The 21,252-nt window shown below is 35.4% G+C and overlaps 1 protein-coding gene across 2 annotated transcripts in view; it reads left to right on the top strand.

Annotated features, from left to right (window-relative positions):
• Positions 1 to 3,243: 3,243 nt before the first annotated feature.
• The window catches only part of abcc12 (ATP-binding cassette, sub-family C (CFTR/MRP), member 12), a 36,355-nt gene continuing 18,346 nt past the window's right edge, over positions 3,244 to 21,252 (top strand). Inside the window, exons 1-15 of one of the 2 annotated variants that reach the window (XM_022667094.2) lie at positions 3,244 to 3,362; positions 7,941 to 8,017; positions 8,793 to 8,962; positions 9,512 to 9,658; positions 10,627 to 10,774; positions 11,865 to 12,101; positions 12,278 to 12,451; positions 13,275 to 13,422; positions 15,139 to 15,287; positions 15,415 to 15,522; positions 16,563 to 16,811; positions 17,120 to 17,191; positions 17,541 to 17,665; positions 19,926 to 19,998; positions 20,158 to 20,361. In XM_022667094.2, coding sequence (XP_022522815.2) covers positions 3,332 to 3,362; positions 7,941 to 8,017; positions 8,793 to 8,962; positions 9,512 to 9,658; positions 10,627 to 10,774; positions 11,865 to 12,101; positions 12,278 to 12,451; positions 13,275 to 13,422; positions 15,139 to 15,287; positions 15,415 to 15,522; positions 16,563 to 16,811; positions 17,120 to 17,191; positions 17,541 to 17,665; positions 19,926 to 19,998; positions 20,158 to 20,361 — 2,112 coding nt within the window. In that variant the 5' untranslated portion in view covers positions 3,244 to 3,331. Of the gene's footprint in view, positions 3,363 to 7,207; positions 7,298 to 7,940; positions 8,018 to 8,792; positions 8,963 to 9,511; positions 9,659 to 10,626; positions 10,775 to 11,864; positions 12,102 to 12,277; positions 12,452 to 13,274; positions 13,423 to 15,138; positions 15,288 to 15,414; positions 15,523 to 16,562; positions 16,812 to 17,119; positions 17,192 to 17,540; positions 17,666 to 19,925; positions 19,999 to 20,157; positions 20,362 to 21,252 lie in introns of those variants that run through there. The other variant, XM_007244841.4, reaches the window with a different exon arrangement.

The raw sequence follows: 21,252 nt of genomic DNA, 5'->3' as shown, positions 1-21,252 counted from the left end.
GGCTCTTTGGTCCGTTTCCCGCGTAACAACTGCGCAGTCTCGCCGCTTTTACACTCTTTGGCCCGTTTTTCTGCGCTACAACTGTGCAGTCTCGCCGCTTTAGACTCTTTGGCCCGGTTTCTGACACCTAGCATTCAAACTTTGAATCTCACATTATAAAACCTGCTTAACAGCGGGCCAACTTTCATTTTATTTCTAAAATATCTAACAATAACATGCTGAAAAAAGATACTTATTGAAACAATTACATCAAAAACTATGCACATAGTGAAGTGATGTATTAATACGATTTGTAAAGATCACACAATCAGGTTCAGTTTATCGCCTTCTTTAATAACATACAGCGACTCAAAATGTGCTCTACCAAAACATTGAACAGAATATTAAAGTGTTAATCTTACTTAATCAGCAAGAGCATACATCTTTCTGATTTTTAGAGGTATTTTAATCTTCTCTCTGCCATATTTACCACATTATTCAGTTACCACTTCTAATAAAGAAGAGCAGGAACGCTGTCCAGATTTAATTTATCAAATAAAATCGGAACTAAAATGTTTTTATGTCCACATTTTCCAAACTCTGATCAGGCCTAGTCTTGATTGAAGCTACATTTGGGTGTGCTGCACTGGAAATCCTGTTTAGTCTACAGCTGGGCTTATCTGTAGATGAAAAAGCAGTCCAATGAGAGGAAGCTTAATCACGTGGACTCCTCTGTTCACTCTCAGCTCAGGATGCAGAGGGCTCCTGTTGTGCTCTAATAACAGATTCATTTATTCATGCCTCACCAAGCAAACTGCAAGGCTTGTGTTTTCTAAGTGCTAATGACTTGAATGAACAGAGAGACCGACAGGAGTGATTTCCATTTCTGTTCAGGTCTGCAAAAGTAAGTTTTGAATCTCACTCATCATGCATCTCTCTTCTTCTCACTATTGGAATTACAGAGGCACTTGCTCATCATGTGCTTCTATTGCTGTGAGGGAAGTGGGAGGTACTAGGGCTGAGTGTGTGTGGACGTGTGGTGTTGGAAGGAGGCAGAAAAGGAGATATGTTATCACATGGAAGGAAATTAATTATTGGACAGTGAGAGCATCAAGTCTATTGTCATCCAAGGTAAGATATTAAGATATTGTGCACTAGGCTATGTGTTGCAGAAATGATTTCCTTCTGTTTGATATAATTTGCTATAACTGACTTTGCATTTGCACTAAAACTAAATTCCACAAATGTTTCTCATTTCTTTTTTAAGTTACATCAAATCAATCTACAACTAGAATACATTTTTCTTATGTTTTTCCATTGAAATCCACTTATTTTGTGGTGGGGCTCAGTTTAGAGCACAAAGGGTAATTAATGTGTTCAACCCAGGCCTGGCCAGCTGGCACTGCTGGGCCCTTGAGCAAAGGCCATTATCCCCCATTGCCCACTGCTTCAGGCATGTGTGCTCACCACCTGCATGGAATAAAGGCCACTTTCCATAAGGTGAATATTGTAGTATTGACATGTGGAATCCTCTCAAGGCAGTGTTTTCGAATAAGTGGTCCTATAGCACCCTCTAGAGAGCCAAGCTTTCGTGAAACAGGAATCAGACCCCTTTTAAAGTGTGCACACCCACAGAAATTTCAGAACAGCAATAGAAACACATGTCAAGCATTTAGATTCTTATGAAAACTATAAAACCTTACAGATGTATCAACCCTGGAGTTATACACAGTGCTGGACTGGGTGGACTAGACTGGACTGGACTAGTGCATCTATACTCATTATGCAGATGTATCACACAGGGATCTATTTTGAGTTTATTACTTTTTTTTTTGCAATTATGGCTTGCAGCCAATTAAAACCCACAAATCAGTGTCTCAAAATTAGATTATAGAAAACCAATTGGTACTTTTGACAGTGTGGGAAATTGTGCTGGAAAATGAAAGCCACATCTACATTAAAGTTGTCAGCAGAGGAAAGCATGCAGTGAAAACACTGCACTGACTTTAAACTTGATATAACACAGTGGACCACACCAATCTCTCCAAACAATCACTGATTGTAGAAACTACTACTACTACTACTACTACTACTACTACTAATAATAATAATAATAATAATAATAATAATAATAATAACGTATAATAAGACGGGGTTTAAGCCAAGTCTTGCACTAAACAGAGTTCTTTATTAGGATGTCCGTGAAAAAGTAAGGTAGAACCAAATAATCTTTAAAAAGGAGATTACCCTTTTATGTAATAATCTCATTCCCTATTATTATACCAATAGAGGGCGCTTCCGAGTAAATCCAAAATGAGTTGGCTTCATTAGGAGCAATTGGGCAAAATTGTAGTTTATAAATGTTTGATAAATTTTATATTGAATATCTAACTCATTTTCTCAACACCGAACAAAAACAAATGTTTTAGTACAGAATATATCTTAATTAAAATTTATAAACTCTAGTTATAAGCCGTTTAATAAAATCCACCAGCATCAGCTCACAGTATAGCAGCAATGCTATCTTAAAACCCGCTTGCTGTGGAAAATTGGAAATAAAGAGGCAGATTATCTTTGCTTTTCCAGTGAAATATTTTTTCTACTTTTTGAAGTTAAAGAAATGTCCTTGACATGTAGTTAGTTAATATTTGTAATTCGAGATTTGAAACGTTTAGCTCCATTCACCCTTATTCACTGAGGGCTCCCTCGCGGACTCCCTCTAGCGGATCGGTTTGTATAGGAGTAATATTAATCTGGGCTTCAGCAGGGTTGCCAGGTTCGCGGTTTCCCGCGAGTTTGGACTTGTGGTGAAAATGCCAACTACGGGTGTTTTTTTGGGGGGGATACTTTTCTAAAACAGCGGGTAAACGTGTACAAGTCGACACTAAAATAAACAAAAATTACAATATTAATAATAATATAATAAAAATATTTTTAAAATGTTAAAGAGGAAAAAACATTAATGAGTAAGTGAAATCAGTTCTGTTTTTGGCTAATTGTGTTATTATTTAATATTCTTGACTGTGATATAAAACTTTTATAAAATAACTAATAAAACACTTATGTATTATTAATGACTTTAGGATTAAAAAGCAATACTGATAATAAATCCCTTATACGCAAAATACTAAGTCGTACACTCATAGTTGTTTTGCCATTTGCTTTAAACGTGTGACAGACAGATATTTTGGATTAGTTTAAGCTGCTGAAGGACGGGTTTTAGATTGACATTGGGCTGGTTATTTTTGTGGGACCTGGCAACCCTGTGCTTCGGCACTGTGTAATGTAGTCAACTAATTGGATGGAAACCTGATTAATTATGGGACGACTGTTTAACAATTAGCTAATTGTGATGTACAGCTCATTACCGAACACACTTACAGGTGGGTAACCTTTACACATTTAGGTAATATTGTGCTGTATTTTTGAGGCTTCTTTGTTTGTGGTTCGATTCTTACAAACAGGTCAGTAGCTAACCTTGGTTAACTAAGTTAGTTAAGCTAGCTAGTTAGCATTTGCTGTCTTTAACCGTACAGCAGCCCGTGTGTTGAACCGTTTCTGTTGTTTAACAATGTTTTTCTTAACTCAGTAGTAAACTGTATTCTCATGCCTCTACCTCTACACAGTTGGTCGTTTTATTAAATCCTTAGTAAAGACGCTGTATTGCCGGTCAATCTATCCAAAGATTAGCCACACTGCCAACAATACACAGAGATGTTAACCTAGTTAACCTCGCTTGCTAACAAGTTATCTTGTGGCAGATTCTTAAAAAAACTGCTATTTTAAGCTAAAGTTTGTTAACTATACAAACTAATGCTCTCTACAGTGAGTCCATGTTAACAGCATGTTTTACAGTCTCTGTAATATTATATGCTTATTAAAGCATATTGTCAACACCATAAGAAAATGTATCAGGACACCATAACACATAAATAAATAAATAAATAAATAAATAAATATTGATTTACAAATGGGCTGTGCATGTTTGTGAATCATGACATGGTAATATTTGAAAATCATGTTTTATTTGTTTTATTTATTGCTTTTTGCATTTGTAAAATGTGTTATATTTGTTTTTTAAGAGCAATGTATGAGAAGCTGTGTATTTATTTGAAGTTTACGTATATATTTACAACCATCAGGTTTTGTGTTTGAAAACACACCATGTATGTGTTAGATAGTCGAGTTTTGTATTTGTAAAAGGTGTGTTGTGTTTGTTTGCAAGTAGTATAATATTTACAGAATACGTTTTCTTTATTTGCGTAGTTTTGGCACTAACTTAGCTCCATAGGTACCACCCCAGCAACTCTCTGGTACTTTGACTTTTAAATTTACTTTGAGAATAATTTTCACTATTTACGTCACCACTGTTTTGCTTCGAATTGTAATCTTGCAATGATTGTTTAGGAGTTTGAAAACGTGACAAATCAAAATGCAGTTTGATGCAATTGATGCAATTGGCCTCTAACCTACTGTTTCAGTGCTGTGCCTTTTCATTGAGATCGTTAGGTATGTTACTGTTTAACTGGGCTCTCTGTAAAACTCTGTGTTAGCAGTGTGTGAATTATACAGTACCTAATAAAGTGTCTGTGACAATCCATTCAGCATTCAACTGGTTAAGAGCAAGATGCCTGACTCATTACTGCTGGCATGCCAGCTGATTGTTATTTGCTGTTTCACTATGTATAATTTTAGTGCCATTTTCGAATATATATATACGTATGTATATATATATATATATATATATATATATATATATATATATATATATATATATATATATATATATATATATATACATACACAGGTATATATATATACATATATACATATATATATATATATATATATATATATATATATATATATATATATATATATATGTATATGTGTATATATATATATACCTGTGTATGTATATATATATATATATATATATATATATATATATATATATATATATATATATATATATATATATATATATATATATATATATGAAGAAACTAAATGCTTTGAAACTTTTTTACTTAAATTTCCAAGAGAAATCCTTGTTATTTCTTGTTTATATTTATATTTTATTGAACATCTAGGAACAGTTTTACTAAGTATTTATCATATTTTACACACTACCAAACAAAACCATATGCTTAGACTGTGCTGTTTGCTGCTTTCACTTTCAAGCGAACCTTAGATGGAACTAGGTGTGTAATGATTTACAACTTTTCAAATACCAAAAATAATAGATAATACCATACCTTCTAATGTTCAAGCAAAGGGTAACATGCTAAACAGAATTAAATGACTGCATTTTTAAATTAGGTGATATACTATTTTTACCATATCGCCCAGCTTTGCCAGTGCATTATAACATACTCCAGAGGTTTTAACTTTGATACTGTTCATATTGATATTGGAATTATATTGTATCATCCAAAATTAAGCAACATATGTCCATATCGTCCAGCCCTAGAGTGCATGTAAAGGCACTTATTGATACAGAACATTACTATGATTCGGTTTGATATACAATATAATAAATTGTCTTTTTACATCCTTGCACATTACATAAGATGAACTAATTTCTACAAATGTTCTGCCCTTATTACAAGCCTACCAATAAGATGACTAGTTACAGTTGTGTACTGAGGCTTCAGAATCTTCACAGTAGAAAAGTTTCATTTTCAGAACAAGCTAGTTTTAAGCTAGCATTATAAAAAAGCCATATAATGACTCATTAAATCCTGTTCACATGGTCAGATAACTGAGCCAGTGAATAAAGATCATTGTCCTTATCTGTTGGCCACAGTAATTATAAGAGTGTCTGATATAAAAAAATGTTTGTCACAGGTTTTTAATCTTTCACCCACTTTGTTTACCGTGCTTACTACACACTAGTTTACTGTTTAAACCTATAGAGGAACTACTGTGCAGGAAATGTGTGTAATAGGTTAGGGGTGTGTGTGTGTGTGTGTGTCAGTGCCAATGCCAATGAGTCTAGGTCAGTGTTTTGGTCATATATTTTTGGTGGTTTCTATGTTATGTTTGATTACAGTGCAAGGACAGAAATCCAGTCATTGTGACTTCCACTGAGGATAAATAATAATAAAAAAAACTATTGAAGATTTTCTATAACGATAAAGTTCTTCACACTTACTTTTCTCTTTTACAAAAGTGTATCTCTAAGAAAGTAGTTTCCATGGACTACCAGTCTGTCCAGATTTCCAATCCAGTCCTACTTGTAGGACATATAAGGACGAAGCAAAAAAAAGGACTGTTTGGGGGTCACTACGGACTGATTTCAGGTTGGCTTCTGTTTTAGGAAACTAAAAACTGCTCCTCTGTGTCTTAAAAGACATGCTCAAATCTTATATTAGAGTTTACCTTGCTCCCTGAAATCACTTGATCAAGTTAATCAACTAATTAAAAGTAGTTTACTGCTAGCTTTAGTGACTCTTAATGTTTTACTTCATATTAATATTTTTATTTGTTAATTACTATATATTTTTTTTAATTCTTGCAATTGTATTGGAATTGGATTTTGGATGGTTATTTTTAGCTGGTTTTCTTATTTAAAAACATTTCATTAATTTACATCTTTATTTAAGCTTGACTAAGCAGTCAATTAACCAAGCAAAATAATGGGTGCTTGGCTGATTAATTGCTTAGTCAGTTTTGGTTGTTTTTGATTGGTTTGGTTGGTTGGTTTTGGTTGTTTTTAGTTGGTTGGTATAATTTAGATTTAATTGGTTTTGTTTGTTCGGTTGACTAGTTGGTGGGTGTTGATTGGTTTTGGTTTATTGGTTTTGATGTTTTTTGGTTGGTTGGTTGGTATGAGTTGGATTTGATTGACCTTGTTTGGTTGGTTGACTAATTGGTTGGTTTTTATTGGTTGGTTGATAGTTGGTGGATTATAATTGTTTTTTGGTTGGTATGGGTTGTTTGGTTTTGATGTGTTTTGCTTGGTTGTTTTTTTTGTTTGAAGCAGAAAACCACCATGACTGTGGTTGGGAAGCACTTGTACACAAAAAAAGCCCTGGTTACTCAGCATGTTTCTGAAATTAGCAGTGTGTTTTTTTTTTTGTCACCGATTAATAGTTAAATGGAAAGTTTTAGTAAAAGTAAACTGTGAGGTGAAAGGCTTTGACATTGGCATCAGGGGAATCTGACGGGGACCTCTGCTCTAGTTAACCTTTGAGACTTGTAAAATCTCTGACGTAACAGAGCAGGTGTATGAACCACATTACTGTGGGGAATAAAAGCGTTGGGAAAAATCTGAGCTCAGCATTGATCACTTCTCCTCTGGGCTGGAGATAAGGTAACCCTTTTGATTTCACAATTAACAGTGTTTTATAATAAGGGGACTTTAGGTGGTATTAGCTTATGTGTTTTTTTTTTCTCATAATGTACATTCCACTTGTTTTTTATTCCACTTTTAAGGATAATTAGTTTGTATTAGAGATGTTTTTTTTGTGTGAAAATAGATGTGGCTTATTGTATCACACACAGTAATAGCAGTAGAATTTTGGAAACAATACACATAATTTGTCAATAGATTTGTCTTGAAAACACATTTAATGTATTGCTATATACTTTATATATCAAGGTGCATTTATGTATTGTGGTAGATTTCTTTGTTTAATTTCATTATTTTGGTTATATGACTTATTTCATACCATATTATTTTAGACCACATTATTAAGTAAGTTACATAAATGACAAAATAATATGCTAAATACATTTTATAGTATTATTCTGTGTTTTGTCATATTGCAGAAATCTTTGAAAATATTATTTTAGGGCCCTATTGTACTGTTGCACGTTCAATATTTGATTTTTTTGTTAATGTAGGAATTGGTTGTTTTTAAGACTGAAGTCTAGTTATAACTGGCAGCAAAGCCTGATAACAGTAACACGTTTTCTATTTTTGTTGAGCAGTTGTTTTTTTTGTTTATCTACAGAACAAAAAATAAATATGAAAACCAAGGGCTTAACACCTCAGTCCTCTGAGAAGGAGAATGTCGAAGGAGTATCTTTTGTGAGTAAAGCAGGATTTTTATCTTATAAGTGCTCTATCCATCTATTTTCTCTGGTTCTTTAACACCTGTGTTACGTTTTAGGCACCTGTATAAATTAGAGAGGAAAAAAAGCTCCATATCCCCATATGCATAGCAGTATATCACAGTTTTACATTGCTGTGTTCATCAAAGATCACTATTCCAAAGATCTCCTAATGGGAATCTAGTACTGTTTATAGTTATTGTTATATAAAAACCTGGTTTGGTAAATCAATGCTCAATGATGTTAAATCAGGAGAGCTGGTGATGGAACTGGATGAATTCATGTACTCTAGTTGAGGAGAAATCTGTAACAAAGCTGCTCTTAAAATAAAAAAGAACTTGAAATGTGTTTTACTTTTTAAATTATATTTACTTGTGTCTGTTCTAATTTACAAGCAAATCATATTTATAAGCAAAATATTTGGTGGAATAACCCTGTTTTTAATCAGTTTTCATGCATGTTGGCATGTTCTCCACCAGTCTTACACACTGCTTTTGGATAACTTTATGCCTGCACTCCTGGTGCAAAAATTCAAGCAGTTCAGTTTGGTTTGATGCCTTGTGATCATTCATCTTCCTCTTGATTATATTCCAGAGGTATATATTCAATTTGGTAAAATCAAAGAAACCCATCATTTTAAATGGTCTCTTATTTTATTTCCAGTATAATATATGTAATATAATATATGTAATACAAATGTATATATATTATTCTCTCTAATTCTCCTTTTTCACTTTCTTTTTTTTATACAGAGACTAAGGAGAGCGAGTGCTGCTCTTATAGCAGACTTAAATACGACCATGAATTCATTTCCTGAAGGCTCTTCAGTTCCATACTACAGAGAAAAAGATCCCCCTGTCGAACATTCAAACCGATATCATGCCAGCTTGAAGACTCTGATCCCAATCCGCTTCAGCTCTGGGTAAGGAATTAAAGTACTCTCTCTCTGAAAGTAGAATTACAAGATATTTTACTTTTTTATTGTTTTACTACCAAAACAACAAAACTAAAATTTGCTGATTCACACTTTGCCTTTACTTTTGACTCTTTAACTAATTCAGTTTTATTGCTTGTAATAAAAACAGTCTCGTAAGAAAATGCTGTTTTGGTTTAATAACCATTTGGGAGGTAAATGCTAAAAGGGCAAAAATGCTATTTGAACTGGTAACTTGATGTGATTCATTTTGCAGTATGCTTTTAATCACAGCACCTGTAAAATACTGTAAATTGACTACATTAGAAGAGATGGCTTCTTATTTAAACTGCTGAAAAATAAACCTGCCTTAAAATTATGTACTGTGTCATAGAAGAGAAATATGATCCTGTAGAATTCACACTGAATTTTAACCATGATATTTTGTAGATCTATACGTGTTCATTATACAGTGGTAATGCTGTGCAAACTACAGGAATTTCATGAGTTTCAGTGTACTTTATGGCAGTTGTTTTTGTTTTCTGCGCTCCACTGCAGTTCAAACCCCATGGACGATGCAGGGTTCTTCTCCTTCACCTCCTTCGCATGGATGACCCCCATGATGTGGAAGCTTTTCAGAAACCGTCTAGATTTTGACTCTCTCAGCTTGTCTCCCCATGATGGAGCCCACACCAATGGGGAGAGGTATGTTACTGTATGTGAAGGACTTTGCAGGCTGGAGAGATTTCTGTTGGGGAGAGACAGGGACACAAAATTAAACATACTGCTAACCTGTTAAACATCAGTTTCTCTGATTTAGCTATTTATAGGTATATGTTTGAGTAAAATGAACATTACTGTTTTATTCTATAAACTACGGACAACATTTATCCCAAATTTCAAATAAAAATATTGTCATTTTGAGCATTTATTTGCAGAAAATGAGAAATGTATGAAATAGCAAAAAATATGCAGAGCTTTCAGGCCTCAAATAATGCAAAAAAAACAAGTTTATATTCCTATAGTTTTAAAAGTCCAGAAATCAGTATTTGGTGGAATAACCCTGGTTTTAAATCACAGTTTTCATGCACCTTGGCATGTTCTCCTCCCCCAGTTTTACACACTTTTTTAAGTTTTACAAACTTTATGCCACTCATGGTGCAAAAATTCAAGCAGTTCAGCTTGGTTTGATGGCTTGTGATCATCCATCTTCCTTTTGATTATATTCCAGAGGAAAATTTGGTAAAAGCAAAGATGGAAATATCTTGGTAGTAAACCAAGTTAAACTGCACCTGAACAGCTGTTTAGCTCAAATGTGCAGAATATACCTGATAGTTGTCTAGGATAGAGGTCAGAACACATTCTCATCACAAACAAACTGCTTCAGAGTTCGTTTGGGACCAGTCCAAGGCCATTTTCTCTCATGGGTTTTGTGCGGTTGCTTTGGCATGCACCCAAGTGTGATTCCTATATTAACACCTGCTCAAAGAACTGCACCAAAGGTTAAAACACACCAGAGTCTGCTTTAACTAGACTAAAAGATGCAGGTTGGGGCTGAAAATTAGATATACTCTTTAGTAGGTTTTGCAGGGCTTGCTGTAAATGCATTGCTGTTTTGGTATGATGTATGAAACTTTGTATGGAACTTTGTGTATGTGTGTGTTTGTCTGTAGGTTCAAGAGATTGTGGGAGGAAGAGGTGGAGCGCAAAGGTCCTGAGAAAGCCTCCCTCGGCTCAATAGTGATGCGATTCCAGCAAACAAGGCTCATAGTGTCGTTCTTCATCTCAGTTCTCTTCACATTTGCAGTGTTCATTGGGCCGGTATGTCTGTTACTTATTGTTATTGACACTCACACTCTATATACTGTAGTACGTTTTTAAATTGTCCCAAAAATCATCAGTGCGCCTTATGTAGAAATACTACCAGTCAGGTTGTAAGGAGCAGTAAAGCCACTCTGCTGATGTACAGCGCACTCCATTGATGCACATTAGCAAACTGATATATTTCCATACTTCTTGTCGTTGATTACACCAAGATTCAATTTATCAATTTATTTATTTCTCACTAATAAACATAATAAAAAAGACACATCTAATAGGGATTTTAGGTATTAAGTAAGAATTTCTCCCCTAGCCCTAAGCTTTTCAGTTTAAATCTAAAATCTAAAATCTCCCATACAGACCCTAAATGTGACATACAATAGGGCCCTAAAATAATATTTTCAAAGATTTCTGCAATATGACAAAACACAGAATAATACTATAAAATGTATTTAGCATATTATTTTGTCATTTATGTAACTTACTTAATAATGTGGTCTATCCCATACAATGTCACAACTAGGACTGCTTGATATTGGAAAAAATTTACATTGCAAATGTAATGCTGACATCTGGACCAATCAAGAGCAGACTCAGCATCATGCACTCAAAACCCGAGGAAAATGGCAAAACAACAGCAATCTGACCTTTAATCAGTGATTTTAAATGGCTTTTTAAAATGTAAAAAAGAGAGTTTTTCTATTAAAAACATGAATTTAGCTGTAACTGGAAATATCTGCGCAAAACTGTGCTGGACTGAGATGCACAGCTTTCGACACATGCGTTTACAAGCATGTGCCCAACCATGTGGATAGAGGCCATGCGGTTACCTCATGTTTACTCCTGCCTCCCTTCCCCTCTGGCTTCTCAGGCAGCAGCAGCCTGTCACTCACACAGACACAGAGACAGCGCTGTGTATCTACTTCTTGTGTCTAGAATCAAAACTTTGCAACATGACGTGTTTGTTTTAATTGCCTTAAGTGACATCACATGTCCTGCCATGTGACTATTGTGACGTTTTAGGTAATATGAATGTCATCTCAAGATGAACAAATCACTGTAATTTGATCATTTGTTTTTTTTTCTCCAGTCTATTTTAGTGTATGAGATCCTGCAGTATGCCGAGGAGCCTGGTTCGTCCACGCTGCTGTATGGCGTTGGGCTGTGTGTGGCTCTGTTCGTTACTGAGTTCAGTAAAGCAATCTTTGCCTCGCTTCTCTGGGCTGTGAACCTGCGCACTGCCATCCGATTGAAAGGGGCCTTCAGCATGCTCGCTTTCTACAAGATCATCTCTCTTCAAACACTCCACGGCGTCACTGTGGGAGAGGTAACCTGCAGCTGATTGGTTTATTTTTTCTTCTTTTTTTTTTTTAGGTTTGAAAATTAGTAGTGTTGTTATTTTATATTGGTAAATGGAATATATAGCTGGGGATTTTACTGTATATAGTGTAATTTTGTTGATATCATATAGTTTTCCTCTTTGTAACTCTCTCTTCCTGTCAGATGATCAACGTGCTGACTAGTGATGGCTACCGTATGTTTGAGGCTGTGCTTTTTGGCACGTTTTTGCTGTGTATTCCTGTGTTGCTGATTGTGTGTATCGTCTACTCCTGCTTCATTCTGGGCTCCACAGCACTCATAGGAGTCGGGACCTATTTGGTCTTCATACCTATACAGGTGAGCTGGAGATCCTTGTCACATTTAACCCTCTTAAAGGGGCAGGTTTCTCAAATTGTATTACTGTTATTAAAGAGTATCTGAGTGTGTGTCATTCATAGGGACCAGATATCAAGCATAAATGATTAATGATGGGGGAAATTTAACTATTATGCAACAGGTATAAACTGGATACTGTAATTATAGGCTCTATGTATAAGTTAATTAAAGTGTAAACTTGTTTTAAAACAAGAGGGGCCAGTTAGTACTATCTACAGTGGCTAGCAAAAGTTGTTGATATTCATACAGCTGCATACACTGCACTGACTTTGGACTTGATAATAAAACACAGTGGATCAACACCAGCAGATGACATGTCTCTCCAAACCATCACTGATCATCATTAATTTTACATTTAATTGAAAATCAAGGGAGTCTGGAGGAAGAGTGGAGAGACACACAGTCCAAACTGCTTGAGGTGTAGTGTAAAGCTTTTACAATCAGTGATGGTTTGGAGAGACATTTCATCTGCTGGTGTTGGTCCACTGTGTTATGTGAAGTCTAAAGTCAGTGCAGTGTTTTCCCAGAAAATCTTACAGCACTTCATGCTTCCCTTTGCTAAACTTTAATGTAGACGTGGATTTCATTTTTCAGCAGGATTTGGCACACTGCCCACACTGCCAAAAGTACCAATTGCTCTTATGTACTATTCAAATTTTCTGAAACACAAATTTTTGGGTTTACATTGGCTGTAAGCCATCTTAGCTTCAGTCAAGAGGACAAATGCTCATTTGATGCAAAATGTAATTTAAAGAACTATGTGTTTGCTTGTTTGTGTGTGAAGTTTTTTGTCGCCAGGCTAATCAACGTATTGAGGAGGCGCGCTGTCTCTGTAACAGACAACCGTGTTCGCACCATGAATGAGGTTTTAACCTGCATCAAACTCATTAAGATGTACGCATGGGAGGAGTCTTTTGAGAAGAAAATCACAGGTACCTGTTTATATTGTACAATCAGTCAACAGCTCTAATTTAGGTAGCTTTCACTTTACTGTATTCAATCAGAAGTACCATTTAATACATAAAAAACAACTGAATTCTGTTGGATAAAGAGCTAATTAAAATAATAATAATAAGGTCAAATTCTTACAGTATTTTCCATGATAAAATACACATCAGATCATACACAGGTTCTAAGAGAAAACATGTGCAAACATGTTCATTTATGTTTTTTTTTTTTTGTTTTTTAAGAAAAGCGACTGTAAAGTCTGTAAGCATTAATATTAGTATACAGTGAATAGCCCTATCTGACTAATGTTCTAATCTATATTATGTCAAAAACTGCTCAACTAAGTAAAGAGAAAAAATACTTTAAGAAATAAAGGTCAGTTGATCCGAAACATTTTAGAAAAGTATCAAAACATTACGATGAAACTGGCTCTCATCAGGCCACGAGTTACCTCAGTTGCATAAGAGTCTGCCTGAATACTGTACCATTCAGAAAATAATTTTTGTGTATTTAATTACACAAGAAGTAATGACATTTTTGCTATATACAGCTCTGGAACAAATGAGACCACTTCAGTTTCTGAATCAGTTTCTCTGATTTTGCTATTTATAGCTATATGTTTAAGAACTTTGTTGTTTTTTTCTATACACTACGGACAACATTTCTCCCAAACTCCAAATAAACAATTTTGTTATTTAGAGCATTTATTTGCAGAAAATAAGAAATGGCTGAAATAACCTAAAAGAGAGCTCTCAGGGCCCAAATAATGCAAAGAAAATCAGTTCATATTCATAAAGTTTTAAGAGTTCAGAAATCAATATTTGGTGGAATAACCCTGGTTTTTATTCACAGTTTTCATGCATCTTGGCATGATCTCCTCCACCAGTCTTACACACTGCTTTTGGATAACTTTACGCCACTCAAAATTTACGCAGTTCAGTTTGGTTTGATTGCTTGTGATTATCCATCTTCCTCTTGATTATATTTCAGAGGTTTTCAATATGGTAAAAAGAAGAAACTCATCATTTCCAAGTGGTCATATTTTTTTTCCAAAGCTGTATACTGTACACTGTAATTTCCTTAAAATTATTTGTGTACTGCTATTCTATTTAAATTGCCAATATATCAGGAAATCACAAAAACGTGGGAATAACCTTAAAGGTGTTTTACTTTCCATAAAACAAGATGACCAAATATAATTTGTCACAAGGCATGTGCTTTTGTTCATAGAGCCTCTCTATATTGTTTGTAGTGAAAGCCACTTGCAGTCATGTGTTTGAATGTTTATAATCTGTCTTGTTTGGTCACTGCAACCTTCTGTTGGTTGTTTTGATCATAGGATCAATGTTCAGTCCACAAGCCACATAAAGCCAAATAAAGGTCACTGCATATGCATTAACTTTAATAAACAGATTGCCATTATTTAATTGTTTCTACAGTAACGTTTGCATTCATATTATTCAAGCACCCCTTTTTAAACAGATTATATTATATTATACTTTATACTACACTGCCTGGCCAAAAAAAGTTGCCACCTGGATTTAACTAAGCAAATGAAGGCAAACATTTTTACCTCATTGAGAATCTTTGAGATGTGCTGGAAAAGACTTTGTGAACTTTTTTTTTTTTGGCCAGGCAGTGCATAACTGAATTGTGCTCTGTCTCTCTCTCTCTCTCTCTCTCTCTCTCTCTCTCTGTAGACATCAGGAAGAAGGAGAAGTTGATTTTGGAGAAAGCTGGGTATGTTCAGAGTATTAACTCCTCATTAACAACGGTAGTTCCAACTTTGGCCACCATCCTCACTTTCATTGTGCACACAGCAATCGGACTCCCCCTGGCCCCCTCCACTGTGAGTTTCTGCCATCTAGTTGAATAAAGTTTTTTATTACCGTTCTTAAAATGTTGTTGCACATACAAAATACATTACATCAACACTGTGTGTCTGTTTCTCTCTTTATATATTTGTATTTCTGTAGGCATACACCATCATTGCTGTGTTTAACTCAATGAGAATGTCCATGGGTCTCCTGCCGTTCACAGTAAAATCTCTGGCTGAAGCTAAAGTGGCCTTGACCCGACTAAAGGTTTAACACTATTTCTGCTTTTTTTTGCTTGCTGGACAAACACAGTGTACTACTTGTCAATGTGAATCACTGTTTGTTTAGTTTATTTGGCTTAGGTTTTTCATCCTCTCTCTCTCTTTCTTTCTCTCTTTCTCTCTCTCTCTCTCTCTCTCTCTTTCTCTTGTCTCTTTGTTTAAGATACAGCTCTGGAAAACATTAAAAGACCACTTCAGTTTCTAAATCAGTTTCTCTGATTTTGCTATTTATAGATAAATGTTTAAGTGAAATGAACATTATTGTTTTATTCTTATTTAAACTACAGACAACATTTCTCCCAAATTCCTAATTGTCATTTAGAGCATTTATTTGCAGAAAATGAGAAATGGCTGAAATAACAAAAAAAGATGCAGAGCTTAAATCACAGTTTACATGCATCTTTGCATGTTCTCCTCCACCTGCTTTTGGATAACTTTATGCCTTTACTCCTGGTGCAAAAATTCAAGCAGTTCAGGTTTGGTTCGATGGCTTGTGATCATCCATCTTCTTCTTGATTACATTCCAGAAGTTTGAAGAACTTAACAGGATTCACATCCATTTTACTTTTTAAAGTTGGCCCAGATTACTCATAATTACTGAGATAATTTTGCTGTGATTTAATATGATGATTTATTACATTGGTTTACAGCAATTCTGGTAAAGGCAACTCTGAACACTTTACAATTTTAATATAATTCAATTTTTCAGAAATTTCCAAAGATTATTGTGTTGAAACAACTGTGATTAATCACAGCAAATTGTGAAGTTGATTCTAAAAATGAAAACAAAAAACAAACAAACAAAAAAAACTTATCAATTAACACCCCTATTATTTTAATCACTGCGGTTTACCTCCGTTGACCCTTGGCAAGTTGGTAGGTCAACTGAACTGAGCTATAATGGAAATTACACTTTTACTTAATATATATAACAAAGTGCAATTGAACAAACTTTTTATTTGTTTGGTGCTTTGTACTTAAATGCCCTTTTTCTCTTCTTCTTTTTCTCGGTTTCTCTTTCTGTAGAGGATCCTCTTGATAAAGAATCCTGACCCCTATCTGACCCAGAGTAAAGACTTGGATGCTGCTGTAGTGATGAATAAAGCTTCGTTCATTTGGGGCGCTCCTGATGACTCCGCCAATCAGGCCCCTAGTAGCCCTGTGTCCAATGGGACGAAGAAGGGCAAAGTAACCCCGGAGGAAGTCACTCAGAACGGCACCGACACATCAGACACAAAGCCAACGCTCAATAACATCACTTTCACTCTGCCCAAGGTACAAACACGTGATTAGGTTTGCTGTTATAAAGACTAATGTGTTTTATATAAAAGTTAATATTTATTAGAGAGAATAAGAATAAGAGGCAGAGTATTTAGAGATTGACTGGGTTGTTTAGACTGGATTGTTCTTTGTCTGAGTGGGTTGTTTTGATTGTGTCTGACTGGGTTATTGCAGGTGATCACTGTTAGGTTTAAAGGGCATGGTCTGGACATGAACAATGTTATCAGTCATCATTTTTATTATTATTAATAAAAAAATAATTGTATTATTATTAATAATTAATATAAAATATGATTTTGCAGGGAAATTTACTTGGAGTTTGTGGAAATGTTGGAAGTGGAAAAACATCACTGATTTCAAGCATACTTGAGCAGGTACTGTAACATTTGAGTTTTTTTTATAGTTAATAATAATAAATTAAATAAGTAGTTTTTTTCTCATTGTGAAGGGTTCTGCTTGTGTATGTTTTTATTTATGTAATCTATATAATGATCTTTTTATGTTTCTCATGAATCTTGTATTAGTTGTATTAGTTGTATTTATATTGTGGCAACCGACTTGACATGACTTTTTAAAGGATTTTTTTGTTTGTAATGGACCAGTTTTAATTGAAGTATACAGGTAACATTAAGTGTAGTTTTGTTAGAAAACTCTGCTTGGGGATTTAACCGTTAATTAAACAGTTTAATTAAACAATTCCAGCAATTATGTGTGTTTTTGTAGATGCACCTGAAAAGTGGGTCAGTGTCTGCAAATGGAACCTTTGCCTATGTTTCCCAACAAGCCTGGATCTTCCATGGAAGTGTGCGGGACAATATTCTAATGGGAGAGCCCTTTGACCAAGAGAGGTATTGCATTTGGTACCAGGGGTAGAAAGATTTCTCTTTTACTTGAGAAACTTTTTTACTCATTTATAATCTCTCCTTTTCTTTTCCTTTTCATTTAGATCTTAGTAATCTTTTTTTTTTTTCAAATTTAGTTTAATATTTATCTCTTTTCCTCTTAAGAGGGCACTACACCCCATGATTTTTGTTGACTCCACCCTCAGCTAAAATTTTAAAAAGACTAAAAAAAAAAAAAAGAGAGAGAGGGGAAGTTTAAGAGGGGCACTGGGTGATGTATGGGTTTAGAGGCGGGGCAGGAGGGAGAGCTAATTGGCTGAGTCTTGAAAAAACGTGTAAAGGAAACATGTTTTTGGCACTGTAAATAATCTTACAGAATACATTTTTTTTCAGTAAAAAGAACTAAAAATATTATATGAACATTGATACAGTATTATCTTATTTTTGACAGTATTGCCCAGCCCTAGGCTATGTGACTGTGTGGCTGTGGCATAGATTTGATGCAGAAGCATTGAGAAATGGCCTTTACAGAGCATGAAAGAACAGATGCTAATTGAAAGATTCTAGATCTTGTGACTATGGCACAAACCTGGACACAGCAATCAGTTTAACCTCTATTTAATGTAAGCAGATTCACAGTAGAGGGTGTATAGCACACTTCCAACTGCCTGATAGCCAATAGCCTGATGAGTAGGTGAAGTGCCAAAGGGTTATAACTCTGAAGTGTATCAGTAAAACATTATACTGTGCTGTTTTATAATGCACATAATCATTTACAAATATTGGACCTTTCTTCCTCTTGATTCTACTTCTGTGTAATTGGATAACCTGTCTAGGTGTTAGATAATTGTCTTTATCGTTGTGAGTTAATGGTATTCATTCATTGGTCCCTATTTTAGTGATCTATAGCGCACTATTCAATTGCGCATCACGCAACTGTAATTATTCCATGTCGGTGTGTCTTTGTTATTGTGAGGGTGCAAAAAATACGCCTTGTGCTTCTTGAAATGTTCTTTATCTTAATTAATCAGGGGTGTGTTTTGGGCGTAACGTGAAATAAATCAATCAATGTGTCAATTGCCATTCCCTTTAAGAGCCAGGTGAGCTCTGACTTTGGTACGTTCCTATCTTGACAGCGTGATGCTCTGCATGTCTAAGCAAAAGATACAGGGGTTGGACAATGAAACTGAAACACCTGTATTTTAGTGTGGGAGGATTCATGGCTAAATTGGAGCAGCCTGGTGACCAATCTTCATTAATTGCACATTGCATCAGTAAGAGCAGAGTGTGAAGGTTCAATTAGCAGGGTAAGAGAACAGTTTTGCTCAAAATATTGCAATGCACACAACATTATGGGTGACATACCAGAGTTCAAAAGAGGACAAATTGTTGGAGCACGTCTTGCTGGCGCATCTGTGACCAAGACAGCAAGTCTGTGTGATGTATCAAGAGCCACGGTATCCAGGGTAATGCCAGCATACCATCAAGAAGGACCAACCACATCCAACAGGATTAACTGTGGATGCTGTAAGAGGAAGCTGTCTGAAAGGGATGTTCGGGTGCTAACCTCGATTGTATCCAAAAAACATAAAACCACAGCTGCCCAAATCACGGCAGAATTCAATGTGCACCTCAACTCTCCTGTTTCCACCAGAACTGTCCGTCGGGACGATAAATTATTGTGGTCTAAAACCAGGTGTTTCAGTTTCATTGTCTGACCCTTGTACTTAACTACATGTTCGCGCTGTGAAGGTACACCAGCAGCTCATTTAAGGGAACTGCAATGTTATTTTATTCTTTATTCTGTTTATTGTTGAGTTAAAAGTCTGGTTTGCGCTCTTCAGTGCATCCATGTGTTCACCTATAGGAATTAACTATTGTCTAGGTTAATTTCAGTCAGTGGTGCAAGTGTGTTTTCCACTGCCAAATTAGCAACATGACAGAAATTTACCTGAACACACCTTACTTCCGACGCTATTTGGACGACGCAGATGCAAGGCGTGAAAATAGACTGTTTATGGGATGTAAGATAGCAAAGAGCATCACTTTGCACCCTGTGAAGGGGGTACGATAGGGCCCCTGGTCTTGATGTACTCAGTTTATGTTTTTTTACTGTTTTTACTGTTTTTAGGTGTAGTAAATGTGTTTAAACAGGCCGTGCACCAAACTGTGATTAACTGCAGCCTTCTTGAACCAGCAAAAGTGAACTCCTGCTGTCTGGCATTGTCAGTCTGTGTCTACATTTCTGTGTATGTTTGTGTTGTAGGTATGACCGTGTCATCCATGCCTGTTGCCTAGCTCCAGATTTGGCTATTCTCCCATTTGGTGACCAGACTGAGGTTTGTGTTTCAAATGTTTTTTGAATTATTCAGTGTTTTTGTAAATAACAATTTTTTTTTTCCGCTACCTGGAGGCTAAAGTTTTACTAGAAGGATGTCTGTGTGTATGATTGATAACACTGATGTGATCTTGCATCTGCTATGTTTTTGTGTTTGCAGATTGGAGAGCGTGGTCTGAACCTGTCTGGTGGTCAGAAGCAGAGGGTCAGCGTAGCGAGAGCGGTTTACTCTAACAGAGACATCTTCCTATTGGACGACCCCCTGTCTGCAGTTGACGCCCACGTTGGCAAGCACATTTTCGAGGAGTGCATCAAAAAAGAGCTGAAGGGCAAATCTGTGATTCTGGTCACACATCAGCTTCAGGTAAATCAGTCAGATTAGACATTTACACACCCCCTGTATGAACTTGTGTCCAAACTAGAAAACCTTGTTTTCAAACATATTTTTATTTTAATTTAGAAATGCCAGTGAGTAATAAGCCTTTCAACCTTTAAGTTATTAACACTGCACTTACTGATTAGCCTAGTGGGCTAGCATACAAATCAACAACTCATACTGTTTTAGTATTTTTTCTTAAAGCAGCAGTCTGTAAGACTTTGTCTTTTAAATTAAATGCACTTGTGTTCCTGAGTGGAACTAGAACAAAATATTTTAGAAAATGGCATCAATGTGCTTCTGCTACCACTTCTGCAATGCCACCTATATTACATTCTGAAATCAGGGTGTCTGCTAGGTCTCAGTACCCCTTTTCTATATGTAACAGATTTTACTGGTTTCCTGAGCAACCATAGATCTGCTTATGGTGCTGAATAAAAGCTACTATGAACATTCTGAGATATTAAAAAGGAAAAGTCATTGTTCATCTGCTTATTTATGCATTGTTAAACCAAGGAAACACATAATTAAAACTAAAGAGAGCCTGGGAGATAAAAGAGAGTGTGAAGATTCATTCATTCAACTCTAAAAAAAAGTATTTTATAAAATTTTAGCATGCTGGGTGCAATTACACACTCTCACCAAGAACTTACAGACTTTAAATAAATGATTAAATTTTTCTAATAATTATTTTCGAATTATTAAGAGTTGCGTAACAACTACTTTTTATATAAAAAAGAGACATTTATACACTATATTACAAATATCAAGTGGTTGGAACACAGTACTACTTTATCATACTTAAATTACCAAAGCCTTGCAGAAGGTAAATTCGTCAACCTGCTGTAGTGCCCCAAACCAAAAACAGCTGCTGTAGTA

Source organism: Astyanax mexicanus, chromosome 23 (genome assembly GCF_023375975.1).
Source record: "Astyanax mexicanus isolate ESR-SI-001 chromosome 23, AstMex3_surface, whole genome shotgun sequence".
In the NCBI taxonomy this organism is placed as follows: Eukaryota; Metazoa; Chordata; class Actinopteri; order Characiformes; family Acestrorhamphidae; genus Astyanax; species Astyanax mexicanus.
This window is presented reverse-complemented; position numbering and strand designations above follow the sequence as displayed.